The sequence below is a fragment of the Stomoxys calcitrans genome, chromosome 5, assembly GCF_963082655.1.
Source record: "Stomoxys calcitrans chromosome 5, idStoCalc2.1, whole genome shotgun sequence".
NCBI lineage: Eukaryota > Metazoa > Arthropoda > Insecta > Diptera > Muscidae > Stomoxys > Stomoxys calcitrans.
In genome coordinates, this window is record NC_081556.1 from 38449239 (window position 1) to 38470081 (window position 20843).

General features: G+C 34.6%; 1 protein-coding gene across 15 annotated transcripts in view; it reads left to right on the forward strand.

Annotated features, from left to right (window-relative positions):
* Positions 1-20843, forward strand: part of LOC106082394 (serine/threonine-protein kinase MARK2) — a 110647-nt gene that overhangs the window by 65076 nt on the left and 24728 nt on the right. For 12 of the 15 annotated variants that reach the window (XM_013244871.2, XM_059368610.1, XM_059368612.1 and 9 more), the window contains one exon: positions 3201-3324. In XM_013244871.2, coding sequence (XP_013100325.1) covers positions 3201-3324 — 124 coding nt within the window. Of the gene's footprint in view, positions 1-3200; positions 3325-4259; positions 5450-20843 lie in introns of those variants that run through there. The other 3 variants (XM_013244870.2, XM_013244873.2, XM_013244876.2) reach the window with 2 other exon arrangements.

Consider the following 20843-nt stretch of genomic DNA (forward strand, 5'->3'; position numbering starts at 1 on the left):
TGGCTTTATGAAGCGATCTGAATGGTTCAAACGAAAGATGGTAGAAACTAGAAGGCATCTTTCTCCTATGGTACTATACTTTCACAACCCAGTAAACCAAACGATCAGAATTCGGTCAGAAGTCAGTACGAAAGTCGGCAAATTCATTCGAAGTTTGTCCGAGTTCTTAAAGAAATTTATATGGAGTGGTTGACACGAATTCAAAACGAAATATCGGAGGGAAATCACATGTATTTGCCATCAGACATTTAATTCGCTGGGAATGGACGAAAACCTAACACAATGTACACATACACAAAACTAGATTGGTAGATTGGTCAGGGATTGGCGAGGAAATTTTGTCTGTCGTTCGATTTCAAGAATTTCGAGTTATTTAAACCGCCAGGCCAAGAGAACTTCGTAGTTTATATTACAAGTTGTGTCCGGTAGACTGGATGCTTTCTTTAGAAAATATATTTGGCATGTTGTTCCCGTATGATAGAGGCCGGAAAAACAGAAAGGTCACCATTCCGCCCGAACATTTTTTTTAGAGGTGATTAACCTCTCCTTATGCTGGCGATATTTGTGAGGCACTTGGCTATGTAAAAACTTCTCCCCAATGAAGTGGCGCGCTTGGGTACACTATTCGGACTCGGCTATAAAGGAGGTGCTTTGTCATTAAGCTTGAATCGGACAGCACTTGTTTGGTATGTAAGAAGTTTGCCCCCTGTTCCTTAATGCCATGTTCTGTTCGACGGCAATTCATAAATTTGTCTGCCATTCAATAACACATCAAAATCCCACGTATGGCTTGACTGTGCATCACAACCGCTTTGAAGACACGTATGCTAACCAGAATGTACTTTGAAACTAATTTATCTGTAAGCTGTGCCCACTTACGGGAGCTTTGTCTTTGGTCACTGTGTTATCCTTAAAACAAAGTTAGATACCAAAGGCGGTGTGGGCTATACTTTGGCAAAACCGCCGTAAAAATATTTTTGACTATTTAAGTGACAACAAAATACGTCAGTGTGGATGCGCTGAAGTACAAGAATGATCCAAAACGCAATTTGTGGAATTTGTGTTACTTGTATTGATTTGAACAATAAAAATTATTGTCATACAAAAAGGTAGCCGTTGGCCACTTTGTGGCAACTAACCTAAACTATAAAGTACCAGGATCAAAGTAGCTTATACCAAAACTAAAACAAACAAAAAAAACCAATTATGATTTCTAGACTGGAACTTGCGGGATTCATTCTAGTTTCTTTTTGGTTAGCTTTATTCGTTGGACCTCTATCATGATATCGCCCAACAAACTTAAAGACCTGGCTCAGAATATCAAGACGATGAAGGATATATACACTTTATAGGGACTCAGATTATTATTTCGAGGTGTTGCAAACGGAATGACTTTGTAAATTTGTTGTTTTTTTATTGTAGCTTATCTATTCTTAATCAAAAAAATATTAGCTCGACAAAAAACATTTACCTTAAGTGCCACAAGTTTTGTGACATTTAATCAACCATTTTCATGCTGAGCGTTCGGATTCGTCTATAAAAAGGAGGCCCCTATCATTTAACTAAAACTGAATCGGACAGCACTCAATAATATATGAGAAGTTTGCCCCTGTTCGTTATTGAAATGTTCATGATCAAATTTGAAGGAAAAACCATCCACAAATATTTGAATGCTTTCGATGCGAGTTGATCGGATATGGTAATCTATGTAAAAAGTAACAGATCGAAATTTAAATTCATTCTCAAATTGTACATATTCAAAATCCAAAATATATGTATGTATACATGTAGTTTTTTGAAACTACAATACTTCACACTTTCTTATCCAATGCTTTTTTTGAGAAAAAGCGAACACCATTGGAAAATATGTTAACCCATTGACGCCGCTATTCCCTTGTCCCCTTGTTTGCAAATTTTTATTGGAAGTCGTTCACATACTTTTTTTACCAGCAGAGAAAGCTGGATTGTGCGTGAGAGCGACCAAAGTTTTGAGAGTTTGGTAATTGGGAGCTTGCAAATTTCTATTGCAGGTTTGTTCCCAGCAGAAGATTGCAGCATCGAACAGCTGTTTTATGAAGACAGACTGTTTAATTCAAATAAATAGCAAAAGAGAATAAAGGTTGTTCTTAATCTCCTGCAAATTTTATCGGAAAACTGTTTTAACAGAAATTTGCTATCAAAAAATTAGACTTGTGGCCTAAATGTAAATTTTAATGCAGAAACCATCAAATCAAGTGCGGAATTCCACATAAGAATTTTGAGGAAATTTTTGTTTGAATTTTTAAATTTATAGCCGAATTTCTGACTTCATGACCTTATATGACGGGTTAAAAAATTTTTTATTTCGTTTCATTTGCCTACTTTTAACCAATTTCTTACTCGAGCTAGAATTTTTCTAAAGCAGCTCTAATCTTGGTTATTTTTCTACCCATTCGGTTATTTTTCTACCCAAATAGCAAAAGAGAATAAACGTTGTTCTTACTCTTCTGCAAATTTTTATCGGAAAGCTGTTTTTATACAAAATTGCTGTCAAAAAATTTGACTTGTGGCCTAAATGTAATTTTTAATATAGAAACCATCAAACCAAGTTTGGAATTCCTCATAAGAATTTTGAGGAAATTTGTTTGAATTTGTCGGCTTTTTCGACCTTATATTACGCCAAAACTATTTTTGAATTCATTTCATTTGCCCACCTTTAACCAATCCCTTACTTGAGCTAGAATTTGTCTAAGACAGCTCTATTTGTCTACCCATTCGTCGTTAATGGGTTAATGTTTCCATAAATTTATAAAATTTTAGTTTTATTGTAATGTTTGGCAATTCTTTAATGTTTATGTTTCTTTAATTTAACTTTAAATGCAAATATATCCAAAAAGTAGCCTGAAAAAGAAAAGAAATGTGTTTATTATTAGTCGTCAGTACTCAAAAATGTGAATATTTATATAAATAATTATAAAAATTTTTGGGAAAGCAAATGAATTTATATTCTAAATCAATGCAAATAAATGGGAAATTATCTTTGAGAGGGAAGAGCCGGTAAATTTACAAGAATTTCCTTGAAGACTAATAAGGTTATGAGTGTTTTATACAATTCAGACCCTAATGTAATATTTTTTTTTAATTTGTTATTACCCAGTCCTTACTAAGAATAACAAAAATATTTTATCTGTTTTCTTTTCCACGCTTGCGCTTCTATATAGGACAAACAAGGCCAAGAAACAACACGGCCTTGGAGTATTCGGCCACAGGTGGTGTGCCTGGAGAATCACCTCATCCCGGTCGCATGAGTTTCTTTTCAAAGCTCTCCTCGAGGTTTAGTAAGCGGTAAGTTTAAAACAACGTTTATTTAAATTTATATAATTGTTTTTTAAGTTTTCTTGCAATTCATTTTATGTTTGAAACGTAAACAAGTTTGGCAAAAAAATATATTAGAGCAAAAAAAAAAATTAAAATAATTAAACATAGAGACAACATTACATATACATACGTTTATAAAATATGTTATATGTATTTGTTTTGTGTTTACCCAACAAAGTAATTTTTAAGAGTTTAGTTGATGATGAAGATCTAAGAAACAAAATAAAAAAAATAACTTAAACGACACAAAAAGCCATTTCCCTTATCCTTAAACTAAACGAAATTTAAAACTAAAGTATTAAAAAAAAGACCCAGCAGCTAAATAAAATCGTATTAACTTTCATACAACTAAGAACACAAGAAACAATAATTTATACAAAAAAAAATCTGAATATAAATATTTGTTTAATATAAAGCCTTTTGTTGTTATTGTCACGTATTGTTTTGTTTATATATTTTTTGATTTTTGGCGAGTTTCATATACCAGCAGCTGTTGTTAAGAGTTTTGTTTTTTGTTCTTATGTTTCTTGAGACTAATTAAAAACGAGCATTCCATATTTTGATAATTGAAACCTCAAGTATATTTTCTCATAAGTATTACATACATACATATATCTATTTTCTCTATGTATTATATTTATATATGACACCACATTCTATGTTATGTTCTTCCCCCCTCTTTTGCTAACATTAAACTACTAGATCATGTTCACTCTCTATTAATCCCTCACTAGTTTGCTTATTTTTCAAATGTTTCAAACTTTTTCCAATTAACAAAATCAAAAAAAAAAAAAAAAAAAACAAAAAACTAACCATTTTTTTGTAATAAAACTACTTATTACTCTTCTCTACTACTTACTACTCAATGGATTTATAACAAGCACCCCATATTTCTAATTTAGATTTCAAAAACTCAAACATTAGACAAGCTATGACTTATCAAAATACACACCTCTAATTCTTGCTCTGTGTGAGAGACCGTGGATTCTCTTCCAAATGAAAGATACTGAAAAAGAACCAAAAGCCCTTAAAATGCTAAAAACAAAAAAAAAAAATGGGGATAGTGCATATGTGTGGCTCTTTTTTCATATTCAAACCCACAATAAGACAAATTCTTAAAAGAAACACGAGAAAAGATCGTATTATAACGCCAAAAGACCGCCAAGAGCATATCGATAAAAACATAACGGTTACTATCGATTAACCAGAAACAGAGTGATGAGAATGAGAGAGAGAGAGAAGAGAATTTAACAAAACTAAATGCAATGACTCAATGAATAAACTCAAAAATCAACAAATAAATAGATTTATTATAATTGCTTATTATTAAATATTCCTAAGTTATTAAGTATTTTGTAATTTAAAAAAGAAAAAAATGTAAGCTCAAAGCCGACAAGCCACGCCCCTACCACTTCTCTACTAGGCAATGTAAATGATGTCGAAATGAAAGGCTCGTTAAAGGGCTCCCGCAAACAACTTTTCAGCATAAGAGCCAGCCCCAAGGCATTCAAGATTATCAAAGTCTATTTCAAGTCCAAAAGGGCAAATATATATCAAAATTGAAAGAAAATATGATGACACACACTTTAAAGCATCATTAGAGAGCTGGTGAGAAGTTTATAGAAAAACAAGACTTTCAATATAGAGGGATTTTAAGAAAGAAAGGAAAGACACAGTGTGAGTGAGAGAAAGCGGCACTATCGAATCCATACGAATCGTAATACCCTCTTAAAACTATAGAATGGAATAAACAAAAATAAATGAATGATGTTCTTCTAAAATAGATAAAAAGCAGCTATTTGAAAAAGAAAAAAATAATAATGTACTTTTACTTCGTATTGTTGTAATTTTGTAACAGATAATGTATAAGGCAATCAATTAATTTTTAAGGCATTTTGTTTTGTAAGTAATTGTGTTCATGGCCGCTATTTTTTGAATTTTGTTTTCTTTTTGTACGAGAAAAATAAAAACTCAAGCCGCCAGATTTCCTGTGTGTGGAAGAAGGGACCTAATTAAGTTAACTTTCTCAATATCATTGCTACTAATATAAATGTTTGTTTTTGTTACTTTTGGCCGGCTGTTTTGCTTCTTTTCTTGCTGGTGCCTGCCTTGCCTAATATAACGTCCTCGCCAGCCCGCAATTTCAAACTAATAATGCACTTTTCTTTAAGAAAAAAATGTTTTGTTTTGTTTTTCTTTTTCACTTTTTGTAAATATTTGTCGTATTATTTAGGTTTTTTCTCCCCCCTTCCCTATCATTTTTAGTTTCATTTTTAAGAAAAAACAAATATATACATTTATATATAAATACATATATTATAGTTTAGTGTTATATTTATAAATAAAATGGTCACATGCGTTTTGATGAAGCACCCAATAAAACAGAAAATAATAAAAAAAAAAACACCAAACAAAGACAAAGACAAAATTTTGTTGCTTAATTCGAAGATGCAATGCAGAAGAAGAAACTCAAGCAAATATTTCTACTCCATACAGAAGAAAAGAAAAAAATCTAAAACAAAAAAAGTAAACATTATACATCATTTACTAGTTTTGTCCGTCTCTCTTTTTTCCAACAATTACTAGTCTCAGCTACATACATGCATACCAATACATATTACAAACATACATATATATAGAGTTAGCAAAAACAAAAAAAAAAAGCAAGCGAGCCAACGAAGCGTGTTATTAATACTACTACAACTACTGTTAGGTCTAAGCTTTTGATTAGAGCATATGGCGTATTTTATAATCGTATCGTATAGTATGTTCTGTTCTCTCTACCCCCCACCATAAACAGCACACCAGCTAAAGATGTGTCATTAACGAAAAAACTTAAAACAAATAAATAAACCAAAAAAAAGAAAGTAAACTAAGTTATACAATGCGACATAGATAGCAATAGGGCAACAGTGTATATTGATAATCTATCTGTATTTTAAATATTTCCCCTCTAGATGTCAGGTTTTGGAAACATTATTGGGTACTTTTAAAATTATCTGTATAGTGTCTAGCCTTTTACCTCATGTATTATAACATGGAAAGCTTTAAATTCTTTCGAAAAACTAGGAAAGAAATCCATAAGTTTTCAAAATGTTGCAACAATAGTAAAAAAAATGTAGATCGTAAACAATGAGAAAATACTATTACCATTTTCAGCAGCCTTTGTCTCTTAATCATAGAATGATCGTTGTTGTATGGATAAAGCTAAACTTATCGATAACCAAGTATGTGAGACATATAAAGGATGTGTTTAGTTAGGTAATCGAAATGCCAAATAAGAACAGAGACTAAGGAAACTTTAATAAACACAAAAACGTTTATCATATTGGTTTCAGTATCTGGTTATTGTATTATCATCAGGATAATGCAGCAAGAAATCGTTAAAAAAACTACAATCAACGAGAAAATTTTAAATCATTGTTCAGGCACCAACATTAAAATGTCAGATTATTAATTTTTGTATAGATAAAACTCAGCTTACCGACAACAAAATATATTTGATGAAATGTCTGAAAATGTCGAGTGTGTATGTGTTGATTACGGCTTTTGCCAAAAACGGTAACCTATTTTTTCTTTTATTTGATTTTTTTTTCTTTTATTTGATTTTATTTATTTTTTTATACTTTACTTTTCATTTAATAACCTTATTTGTAACAGAACGTGCTTTTCAATATCTGTGAATTAATGATTACACATTTCTTTGTAAACGGTAATCGATAGACGTCACTCATTGAAAAAATCAAATGATTTTGATTTTTCAGCCATGACTGCATTATGCTGAGTTTACATGGCACATCTAATGACCAATACTAATTGGTGAAAACAAAGGTGTATTCTTCACATGTACACATAACCATCAGTCATGGCTGACAAATCAAAATCATTTGATTTTTTTCGATGAATGTCATCTTTTACAAAGAAATGTGTAATCATTAATTGACGGATATTGAAAAACACGTTCTGTGACAAATAAGAAGTAAAGTATGAAAAATTAAATAAAATCAAAGAAAAGAAAAAATCGATGTACCGTTTTAGGCAAAAGCTCATGATGATGTGCCATGTAAACTCTGCTTAAAAAGCATAAAAACTGTTAACCACAATCAGTGTTGCCGTTTTTATAGGATTTCACAAAAATAGGATTTTTTCCTTGGAAGACGGTTGCCTCAATTTTATTAGGTTTTTTCAAAAATATAAATACCAAGTAAATTACTGAGAGATACGTGAGGGATAATTCAAAATCGTTCCGTTACCTGGCGTTTCTGTGAATATTTGCTAAAAAAGTCAAATTCTCTCAATGATGGCTTTTAATGAATGTATAAAAATATTGGACCATTTTTTATGAATCAAGGTACTTTGACCTCTTGCTTGCAGTTTCAATCAATATCATCTGATATAATCATAATTTGTCTTTTATGAATTCAAGAAGTTAGTTCGCAACATCGATCTTTAAACAGCTATATAAAAATAAGGTCGGATCTAGACTATATTTCTCACGTATGTGAGAATCGAGAGATTGAGCTATATAGCAGCTACATACCAATATTATCATATCTGGTCCATTCTCGGATGTCGAGGGATCAAATGGAAGTTACAGCTACAATGAAAGCTAAGAGGAAATGCACATTTAAAGGCTCAATACCTTAATCCGGAGATTTCTTTATCTAAACTCGTAACGGTTGTTCAGCGAAATCGAGGCAAAAATACAACTTTTTCTAAGCACTTGAATTCTTATCGGGTGATAGGTATATACGAGTGCCATCTTTGAACTTTGCCTATTACTTTTTTTGACAGACGGACGGATATATCGTCTGCGAATATTATGACGGTGATAATAAAGTCATTGGCATCATCTTGGCGTAGAAGTAAGCACGTTATAGTAGCCACATTCGCTGTAAATATACAGATTGATTCATTCTACTATTATTCTACAGTCTCCAGTAAATCTATTCTGTAACTCTTAACGAAAATTCTTTAGTTAAATTTGTCGACAAAATAAAAATCGTTTCACCAACAATTATACTATTAGAAATCGTTATTGTTTTATTAACTATGGCCACTCCACCCAATTAAACGAAAAACATATTTTTCTAATCGCCCAAATTATATTTAGAAACATTAAAAATGTAAATAAAATGTCCTCAATTACTCAATTTATTGGTATAAAAATTTTGTGGAGTTTTCTTCATATTGACCACAAAATTCGGATTTATAGCCTTTTCGAGATTTAAGTGCCTTTTGTTCTTTTGCAGGTTTTCCCATACGATAAAACAATAAATCCCTTTTTTGCAGAATTTTTTTTTAAATCTCAAATAAGTACCAAAATATGCAGCTGTTTTCAAGAATTGTGTATGGATGTGTGCAATATGCCCATTCATGTGTCACTTAAATCCTCAAAAACGCAGTGTAAACGGGCAGGATTTGTTTTTGGATTGAATTAAATTCAGATCATAAAAAATTTAATGTAAACGTGCTATTATTAATTAAATGTCCACACGAATCCGAAATGTAAAAAAAGGCAAGAGAAAAATACTTTAAAGCCATTGTAAATAATTTTTTTTAAAAATTATTTTCCGTCTTTCTATTCGTTAGCCAAAACAGCTGCTTTTAACGATTTCGATTATCGTTATAAGTTGATGCAGAATACCAAATTCTTAAATTTTTCTGTTATCGTTTTACAGAATTCTACTACAGATGAAGTTCCAGGAATCTGGTAGCTTCAATTGGTCCATAATGATCCTATAGTCAGCTTAGTTGGTTTTTAGCTTGTTCGCCTATAATGTTGAACACCTGGGTTCGAACACAGGTGAGAAAAACAGAAACAAAATTCAGTGATGGTTATATTCCAGGATTCAAGTTTTCGTCGCTTGCAAAAAACCAAAAGTGGAAAGGCGCCATTAATATAAAGAATGTCAAAACGTGCCGAAAAAACGCTACAACTAGGAAAAATATTCACCACTTTTTTTTTCGAAGGCGAAAATCGACAGCTGTCGTAGTCGAATTTCACATTTCGTGATATTCTGTAACTGATGATAGAAAATTATTGTAAATACACAAACAATATAAAAGTAGATTCTATGCTGTTTCGACAAACAGGCGTGATGTATTTTAGAATGCAATTAACTTATATATCGATCGAAAATGTAAACTAATTTTCGTCTTCGACAACTATAATACGATTTTGTAAATATTTCGAAATTCGATTACTCCATCGCCAATCGAAATAAGGGGATTAAACACGATTCACTAAAAGAAGTTTGCTTTACATGTAGAAAATTAAAAGAACTGCAAAATATGCCGATTGATAATGCCGAAAAAATATAAAAAATAAATAAAAAAATGATATTTAACAAAAAGAAAATTGATATCCTCAATGGCAAGAACTGACAAAAATTAAGAAAAAAATTTTTTGGCTGATTGGCAAGCTTACGATGCTGAGACATTTGTGAGGTATTTCGCAATGTAAAACTTCTAAATGATGTCGCTCTGCGGCACCTTATCAATGAGCTATTACTTTAAGCCTAGTTCTAAGTTTATTCGCATGAAACCCAGTTCGCTTGTGACCCAGTTCGTTAGCATTAAATTGTATTTTCAATTATTTGAAGCGAAATTTATAGTGACGCAGCGACACGTCGCATAGACCAACTTTACACATGTCGCAGTACTATTGTATTACGGAATGTGTGCGGAGTTTATTCATCACCTCTTTTTTCATAATACGTTTTAATAGCTGTTCGGGCGAAAATCCGAACTCAGTACTGGGCTTTAATCGGAAAGCACTGACTAAGAGCTGGTGTTCTATTCTGCTTTCGGAGTAGCCGTTGAAATTTTTAATTGTTTCGCGAGCGAAATTTAACAGCTATTAAATGTTTTTGTTTCCATACCAAAACACGTTTCTTTATCTGCACTTATTGTTTTCTCTATTTTATATATTTTTTTAATAGTTGTTCGGACGAAAAACCGAACTCAGTACTAGGCTTTAATCGGAAAATTCCAAGGGCTGGTATTCTATTCTGCTTTCGGAAAAGCCGCTGACATTTTTAATAGTTTCGCGAGCGAAATTTGACAGCAATCAAATGTTTTTGTTTCCATACCAAAACACGTTTCTTTATCTGCACTTATTGTCTTCTCTACTTATATACTTTTTCTCAAATAATAATAGAGAAAAACGAACCACCCTAAACCAATAAAACAAACAGAAATGATTCCGGCAATAGTTTCAAGTGTTGCCACTTTAATAGTTTTTTGCCATTTTCCTCACTATAAGCAGAGTATCACTCTTCCGCCTATTTTTAGCCAACGTTTTTTTTTTATATGAAGTTTGACAGCATTTCGCCTGAAAAGCTGAACAGAATACTCAGCTTATAGTCTGTTTGTCTACCTCGAAACGAATTTTTCGCATCGCTCAAGAGTTTGTTTAAACTGGAATTCGAACAAAAAGTGAAGAATTTCAATGTATAAACATCGAAAATACTAAGAACCGTCTATATAGACGAATATACTAGGAACCGTTTATATAGACAAATATAGATCGGAAAAAGCCCAGACGAACGAAGAGCAATCGTTCGACATCGACAAACAGGCTATTAATATGAAAAGTACCTGCTATTCCACAATGGAATGTTTAGGAGCAAATTCGCATTGTTTATGACCGTCCTTCTGTTGAGAGCACACAAACTTTGGAAGAAATAGAACTATGAGGCAAAACCCCTTGGTTAGAGCCTATGCAAAGGAGAATTGGACATTTTGTGTACAAAATTGCAAATAAATGGTGGCGTCACTTGGCAAAAACTAAAAGTGGAAAGGCTCCATTAAAATGGTTGTTGTAGCAGTGCATAGTACACTGAGGCGGCAGCCCTTGCCGATGAAGGGATTCATCGGGTCAATCCGGTATGTAGAACCGGCTGCCATGGGATTGATTAAAATGGTAATTGTTAATTGCGGTGATTTATTTTAGTACTATATAGTGCAATTCAAGATTATTGCACTAGTTAGTTATCGATAGCAAGCGATAACAGATAAAGTCCCCTTATTCCTGTTGGTGATGGCGTAGTCGAAATATTTACAAAATGGTATAATGGTTCACATTTTTGGTATCACGTAAGTCGAATTCGACTGTGAAATTTAACGAAAACGATCGATATATAATTTAATTGAATTCTAAACTACATTGGGCCTGTTTGTTGAAACGGTAGGGAGCCTATTTTTCTTTTTTTTTTTATTTACCACAATATTTTTTTTTTATCAAACTGTTACAGAATACACGACATGTGACATTCGCCTTCGACTACGACTGCTGTCGATTTTCGCTTTCGAAGTATATATTTCATAAAATAAAATAATAATTAAAATATATTCACATTTTTTGTCCCTTAAATTGGACAAAAATTAACTTTGTGCTTAAGCCATTTTCGGCAAAGCAAATGATCAAATTATCTACAAGCATGACTAAATCAAAAGTTGAATCATTTAACTACTAAATTTAAGGCAGCAGGATACTTTTTCGAGGAAAAGGTTCTAACTTTATCCAATTGTATTTTGGGTCGTTGTTCTCCCTGTGCCTGCCTGAAAAAACCAACATGAAGCAAGCACCGTTGGTTGTGCTAGAGGCGACGTAATCATCATATTTTTGTCCTCTTTCACATAAAACAACTATCTACAGTGTGAAAACATTAACATATCGTTAAAAAACAATTCCATATTGTTTAAAACGATTTATTTATTTTTTTTTTAAGTTGTAGTACCTTTTTTAACAACCACCATTTGCTTTGTTCATCTTTGAGGTGGCAAAATATGCTCCGCGTATCGATTTTTTCTTCCGCGAAATAGATAACATTTTGACAAATTACGATCGTAAGCCATGATCTAAATTGAATTTACGGAACGGAATTAATCTTCGAACAAAAACTCGCTCGATATCGGATGCGAGAATTAGGCGCCAGGTACTGATATTGAAAATTCATGTAATTTTCATGCAAAAGTGGTGCTATTGAATTAACATATTCAAGATATTTTTACTGTGAACTGTTAATCCACTTTTAATCACCATTACCTTGGATGGTTGGTTTAGTTCTTAGCTTTGGCATGTGAATGTCTCCAAAGTTCCAAAGTGTCTTTAAAATGGGAGTGTAATTTTGTCAAGCATTCGTTATTTATTTGAATAAACAACTGCTTTTCATAAAACATTTATATGTTAGCTCTCGCTATTTTCTGCTGTCAAATAAAGTACACGAACATTTTTAGCCGAAAGTTTTTTTTTATAACTGGTGTCACTATGGGCTACTCTATTCAAATAGGTTTTTGTCTAATGACCCTTGTTTGATATTTTAGATATAAATATAGGTTTGGTTAGGTTGAATGGGTCGCCCATCAAAGGTGAGTTCACTCGGAGGCCAGGAAATGTGAAAAAAATGTGAGACCTTGTACTAGAGATTATACACGAATAAAACGACAAAAGACAGGGGGAGTGGATAAAACCCGAGCAGGAGGTGAAGAACCGACCTTCGCTACGGCCTATGGCACAGTGTCCGGTTATGACCCCTATCAATGTACTCATCGATCTCTTATCGAACGCCAGCAATTCCCTCGTCCTTCTCCAGTCAATGACCGGCCATAGCGCCTTGTCTGTCCGGCAACCATCCACCGTGTCCCACCTCGCCACCGATGCCGCCCTGGTCATTCCCTCTACTGTGTTCAGTGGCTCGTCAAATGGCACTTAGGCAAGACCGATGACCGGTCCACCCGGCGTAGACGCCCTGGTGCACTCGTCCGCCCTCTCATTCCCTGGAATCCCCTCATGCCCAGGAACCCATGTCAACGTCACATCGTAGGCTCGGAGCCTATGCAGGGATTTCAAACAGTCCGCCACACATCACGACCTCACCATCCTCGATCCCAAGGCCTTGAGCGCCGCCATACTGCCCACTTAAATTCTGAGTTTGAGGGCGGTAGACTTTTGCTAGAATTTCTCTTGCGGCTACTGATATAAATATAACAATAATAAAAATTTTGAAAAACAAAATTTTTTTTTATTTTTTTTTCAAAAACTTTTGCTGGCAATTGGATAATATCAAAATATGCAAATGCGAAACGAAAAATTTTTATTAATAACATTGTGGTCTTTGGTAACCTATGGGATACTTGGCAGCGAATCAGTTTTGGAAAATTGCTTATTCTATTTGTTCTTTTGGATACTATATCATTGTCATTTATTCATTAGCTCATCATCAAATTAAAATCTTATTAAGGATTTATTACAATTGGTGGGTCATGCCTAATATATATTGTTGCTTTTGATAATATAGAGCAGAGCCATTTTGATTTTGCTTGTAAAATCATTACATCCCGACTATATTTCTTCAGACTTTCTGAAGTAGGGTAAAGGGGTAAAATTTAAAACCGATTAATGTAAAAGATTTTTAATACAGGGTTCGTTATTTGGAATTTCACAAATTCGAAAAAAATTCTGCATCAAGTATTCTCAAAACAAAAAATATATATATCGCTCTATTCGCTCAACAAGAAGTCAAGATCCAAAATCGGTTTATATGACATTGAATCATACTTAACGCAGTTATTGGAAGTGATAACAAAACACTGCAACGTTCAAAATTTCAGCCAAATCGGATGAGAATTGCGTCCTCTAGAGGCTCAAGAAGTCAAGACCCAAGATCGGTTTATAGGGCAGCTAAATCAAAACATGGACTGATTTGAATCATACTTAACGCAGTTATTGGAAGTGATAACAAAACACCAGGTGCAAAATTTCAGTCAAATCGGACGAGAAATGCGCCCTCTAGAGGCTCAAAAAGTCAAGACCCAAGATCGGTTTATATGGCAGCTATATCAAAACATGGACCGATTTAGCCCATCGACCCTATCTAGTAAAAAGTGTTTGTGCAAAATTTCAAGCGGCTAGCTTTACTCCTTTGAAAGTTAGCGTGCTTTCGACATACAGACGGACGGACATGGCTAGATCGACTTAAAATGGCATGACGATCAAGAATATATACCCTTTATGGGGTCTCATACGCATATTTCGAGATGTTACAAACAGAATGACGAAATTGATTTCACTAATTGAAAGTTACGTCCCTTGCTCAAAACAAAAAGTGGAAAGGCACCTCTGAACACTTAAGGCCAAAACAGAATGAGCACGTTGAGCTTTGGTTTTGAGCGTTGCGTTGCAAAAATGCAACTCTGCACATAAATTTTTCAAAAGAAAGTAACGGGAAAAAGTTAAGTATTCTAAACTTTGACGTTTGAAAACGAGCGTCATTCTGTGTTGCCACACGTGAAGTAGTGTTTTTGGTCCAGTTGCTTTTTTAACATTTGTTTGCAGAGTTGCATTATTCAACGCGACGCTCCTCAAAGCGCTCATTCTGTTTAGGCATTTAAATGTTAAAATGTGCCGATTGAAAATGCCAAAAATAATTGGCATTGGCAAAATAACTCGCACCCTCTGCGAGTATTAATCCACCCAGGCCACTATGGTCATACATCTTAGGCAATCGGTTTGTTGTACGCTCTTAAGTGACCTCGAAAAAAGAAAATCTATAGGGTGATTTTTTTGAGGTTAGGATTTTCATGCATTAGTATTTGACAGATCACGTGGGATTTCAGACATGGTGTCAAAGAGAAAGATGCTCAGTATGCTTTGACATTTCATCATGAATAGACTTACTAACGAGCAACGCTTGCAAATCATTGAATTTTATTACCAAAATCAGTGTTCGGTTCGAAATGTGTTCAAATTTTGACAAATTTTGTTCAGCGATGAGGCTCATTTCTGGTTGAATGGCTACGTAAATAAGCAAAATTGCCGCATTTAGAGTGAAGAGCAACCAGAAGCCGTTCAAGAACTGCCCATGCATCCCGAAAAATGCACTGTTTGGTGTGGTTTGTACGCTGGTGGAATCATTGGACCGTATTTTTTCAAAGATGCTGTTGGACGCAACGTTACGGTGAATGAACACATTTCGAACCGAACACTGATTTTGGTAATAAAATTCAATGATTTGCAAGCGTTGCTCGTTAGTAAGTTTATTCATGATGAAATGTCAAAGCATACTGAGCATCTATCTCTTTGACACCATGTCTGAAATCCCACGTGATCTGTCAAATACTAATGCATGAAAATCCTAACCTCAAAAAAATCACCCTTTAGGTCAGGAACTCCAATGTTGCAATGTTGCATTTTTAATGGGTGCGCATAGTATGTAACTCCACCTTAATAGTTATCCACACAACGTACCTATGATTATCCATTGTGTACCCACCTAAGTACCGATATCTGTTAGCCGCGAAAGCCGGCCAATGACACAGGAAATGCTTCAACGTCGCATCTTTTGCCGCACCTAATTTTCATAAGACTCGCCAAGTGATGGCATGAGTGGAAGGAGATTGATTTCGTCATAGTGGTATACTACAATAAAACGTTGAAACAATTTTATTAGATCCTATAAAGCCGATTAACCCTCGGAAAAGGCAGGGAATTCAGGAAACAACTTGAGAATTTGGATTCCTTTAGTAAAACGTTCCACGTAAAATGGCTATCGTGAGTACTTACATGGGCATTACAGCAAGAGAAAACAACTAAAAGTAAAAGCTAAGTTCGGCGGGGCCAAATTTTATTTATCCTCCACCATGGAGCGCATTTCTGGAACAATATAGCCCATTTAGGATTCCAACCGACACACACCAATTGGAAATATTCGTGCAGTTTCAAGCGCCTAGCTTTATTCCTTTGAATTTGACAGACAAACGGACTAGGCTTAATCGACTTGGAATGTCTAGACGATCAAGAATATATATTTTGTAGGGTCTGAGATCAATATTTCGATGTGTTACAAACAGATAGGGATCTTATACGATGTATTGTTTTAATCGAAAAATTGACGATATAGCCCATTTATAAATCGAACCGGCCCACACTAATTGGAAGTATTCGTGCAAAATTTCAAGCGCCTTGATTTATTCCTTCGAAAGTTATCGTGCTTTCGACAGACGTATGGGCATGGCTTAGTTGACTTGGAATGTCAAGGCGGTCAAGAATATATATATTTTGTTGGATCTCAGATCAATATTTAGATGTGTTACAAACGGAGTGACGAAATTAGTATACCCCCGTACTATGGTAGAGAATGGTATCGCCCTCTTATTACAACAATAGTGATCTTATACGATATATCGTATTAATCGATTACAATTTCTGCGTTAATCTATTACATGGTAATGGTCATTCACGAAAAACATTTGTTGTAACACAAAACTTTCTATTCATATGTATTTGTCTCTAGTTTTAACTTCACAAAATAACAGATATATGGAAATTTATACTCGCAACAAGTATGTCCCAAATCAGGGGCCTAATTCTCGCATCCGCAATCTACTTTTTACGATCGAGTTTCGCTTTTTTTGGATTATGGCATCCGTTATCGATTAATTCTATTCGAAACTTCGAATAGAAATATGCGAGTTTTTGCCAGCAGCAATTTACCTATAGTAAATGACAAATGTTCTTGTATTTTCAAGAAACTAGGCTAAGAATAGGACATCGAGGTGTTTATTTCATAAAACAAAACAATAATTATAATATACTCACATTTTTGGTCTCTTAAATTGGACAAAACTTTGTGCTCAAGCCAAATTCGGCAAAGCAAATTATCTACAAACATGACCAAATCAAAAGTTGTATTATTTAACCACCAAATTTAAGGCAGCAGCATATTTTTTCAAGGAAAAGGTTCTGACTTTTTCCAAATGTACTTTGGCTGTTCCTGTTCTACCTGTGAAGCATCGTTAGAGGCGACGTAAGCCACATATTTTTTAGCCCCTTCTATATAAAGTAACAATTTCTTGTATAAAAACAGTAATATATTGTTAATAAAGTCAATTGCATATTGTTTTAAACGTGTTTTATTTATTTTTTTGGTATTAATAACTTTTTTTAACGACCACCATTTGCTTTGTTTACCTTTGAGATGGCAAAATATGTTCGGTAGATCGATTTTTTCCCCCCAAAATCGATAACTTTTTGACAAATTACGACCGTAAGCCATGATCCCATTTGTTCTTACGGAACGGAATTAGTCTTTGAACAAAAACTCGCTCGATAACGGATGCGAGAGTTAGACCCACGTTTATGAGCTTATGAAGCACCTATATATACTGAACTCTTATGACTACCACTCTATAATTGCAAAATGGGGCGATGTATATGTAATAGCAATATGGAAGCTAAATAATTATCTGAACCGATTTTGAAAGAATCAAACAAAAGTTCAACAAAAACAAAATGAAGGGTGATTTTTAGGAGCAACGGGAAAGTTTTTCAAAAAAAGCTTACGTTTAGAAAAATGAAATCTATTTGAATCGGCAGTACGGTCCATATAATTTAATGTCTGAAGATTATTTCATGCAAATGTTGATCGTGCCTGGGCCAATTTTTTCTTCCAATGCATCAATTGAAGCGGGCTTGTCTGTATAGACATGGGCTTTAACATAGCCCCACAATAAATAGTCTTAAGGTAAGATTTGTAAGAGGGTGGTTAAATTATAGACCAGTGTTGCCAAAAATATAATAGCTAAAAAATCACCCTTAGAATATAATTAATATCAAACATTGCATTTTTTAAAGTCTCTATACTTAGATTGAAAAACTTATGTCCGAATTATAGTCCAAATCGGCCCATAATTTATTGTTCGGTTTTGGCTGCATGCGTCATTGCTGGCAACATCCATGCTAAGTATGACCCAGATCGATTTATAACTTGATATAGCTCCCATATAAACAGATCCCCCGAGTTGACTTCTTCGGCTTCTAGAGGACTCTATTATTATCCGATTTGAAATTTTGAACGATGACTTGTGGTAAGACTTCTAACATTCATTGCAATTATGATCTAAATCGGCCCATAACCTGATATAGCTCCCATACAAACCCACCCCGATTTTAATCTTTGAAATGTGACGTAGGATATTTTCTTTTTTCTTAAGGTTTACGTTAATGGCGAGGTGGTGGTAAAAATTTTTCAAAGAAAAAATGCCACAAGCGTCGACTAGTGGTAAATTCTTGTATAAATCCTCTTGCACTTACAGCGATGAAAACATATTGGTTCAATCAAGACAATAAAATGAGAAGATACACAGAGAACTGGATCGCAAAATTAAGAAAGAAGGGAGTTGTTAAACAAAAACGGGTTGAGGGTGTAAAATTTGTCACCAAGTAACCACTGAAAGGTTAACAAAAATGTCAACAGTTATAAGAGAGTTACATGTACCAAGTTTAGTGACAATCGGTTGACAAATGACCAAATTGTTGCAAATTACTCCAAATCGGACAAACATATATATACGAGCTATATCTAAATCTGAACACATTTCGGCGAATCTTCTTAGATATTGTGGTGGGGTTGTCGAAAAAAGCGTTGTGCAAAAGTTTTGGATGATTTTCCAATAAATGGGCTTCCAGTGGCTCTAGGACAACGTAGCGCAGAGGTTTATGCGCATGTGCGCCTACGACGCTGTAACCCTGGGTTCAAATCCTGGCGGGAACATGGAAAAAATTTTTTTAGCGGTGGTTTTCCCCTCCTAATGCTGGCAACATTTGTGAAGTACTTTAAAACTTCTTCCAAAGAGGTGTCGAACTGCAGCATGGCTTTCGGCTATAAAAAGGAGGAGACCCCTTACTCATTGATACGTAAGAAGTTTGGTCCTTTTTCTAAAGGTAATGTTCATGGGCAAATTTGCCCAAAAAATTGAGAATTTCAATGCCAAAAACTTTCCAAAATACAAGAAATTATCAGTTGGCTTATAGCTTTCAACAAAAACAAAATGAAGGGTGATTTTTAGGCCGTCCTGCATATGTATATAAAGCCGTATGAAAGAAGGACACATTAACCTGAATGCTGAGATCTTTCTGCAAAGGAAAATATCCTGGAAAAGATATATCCCTCTGTTTTTATAACAAATAATTTGTTAATAACAGGGTAGCTGACACAAATACATTTTATTGATTCTAATGATAAACATGAGTAGAAGTACCTAAATTCTAGAATTCATTCACTTTGCTTGATATGACCACCTTTAGTCTTAATTATTGCTCTGAGTCGTTCAAAAAAAAGCGTTGCTCTCTAAAATAGCTCCAAAAGAAAAGCCCAAGGGATTGGCTTCTGCCGAATTGAACAGCCACTCTATGGACAGAGTGAAGTCCGAAATACGTTTTTAAGCCATACTAGGTTAACACGTGCATTATGTGACGGTGCGGAGTCTTGTTGGTACTTTCATGATCTACAACCGAAATGTTTGGATGTCTTAGGCTGCTCCATAGCCGCTTCCACATTTTTCCGAAATTTAGTCGAATTGACTTGGATGGAGGCTGGCCTTCGGAGGTCATAGTTGCCCTTACCATCACTTGAGTGAGCTCCTATTCTCATATGTAAGCTCAGTTAAGTAGATACCATAATTTTGGGAGCTAAAAAATAGCTTAAATGGGAAATTTTTCTCGCCAGAGAAGACTATGTTCACCACATTCAAGCAATCGCAGCAACTCCTTCGTCCTTCGAGTCAAAACTTTTTTGTTTTGGTGTAAGGTTGTGTGCCCTTTGAAACTTGTAAGGCTTTACCTTGAGCTCATTTTTTCAATATATGTTGCATCTTTTCGCACGATATTTTCAGATTTTTAGCCATTTAATTCCCACTAAGGCGTGGATTTAGCTGAATTCGAATTCTAACTCGCCAAACCATTTCCGGTGTTGTTGAAGATTTTTTTTGACCAACACCATGGCGTTTGCCAATTCTACCAGCATCATTTTAACGATTTTGGTGTGATACAAAAATATTTTATTCACTTTGAGGTATTTGAGTTCCGGTTATAATTTTCTAACTGAATATAACCCAATCACACTATTACGCTTGAATTCCATCACGAACAACTATCTATTGAAGTAAACCCAGAAGCAAATGCTTTTGGATGCTTGTAAACAATATAATGAGCTGCCAATAAAACAAATGCAATATGGGTGTCATTTCTAGTTTGACAGATATACCAGTGTGAACTGGGTGGCGCAGAGGTTAGCATGTCCGCCTACGACGCCGAATGCCTGGATTCGGATCCTGGCGTGAACTTTAGGAAAAAATGTTCAGCGGTAATTATCCTCTTACAAATGCAGGTGACATTTGTAAGGTATCCAAATTGCAAATTATGCCTATGGTCATTCCACTAAGGAACAGGGACAAACTTCTCACCTATTAATGAGTGCAGTCCGATTCAAGTTTAAACTCAATGATAGGGGCTTCCTTTTTATAGCCGAGTCCGAACGGCGTGCCGCAGTGCTACACCTCTTTGGAGAGAAGTTTAACATGGCATAGTACCTCACAAACGTTGGCAGCAGGGGGAAGACACCGCTGAAAATTTTTTTTGATGATCTCGCCAGGATTCGAACCCTGGCGTTCAGCGTCATAGGCAGACATGCTAACCTCTGCGC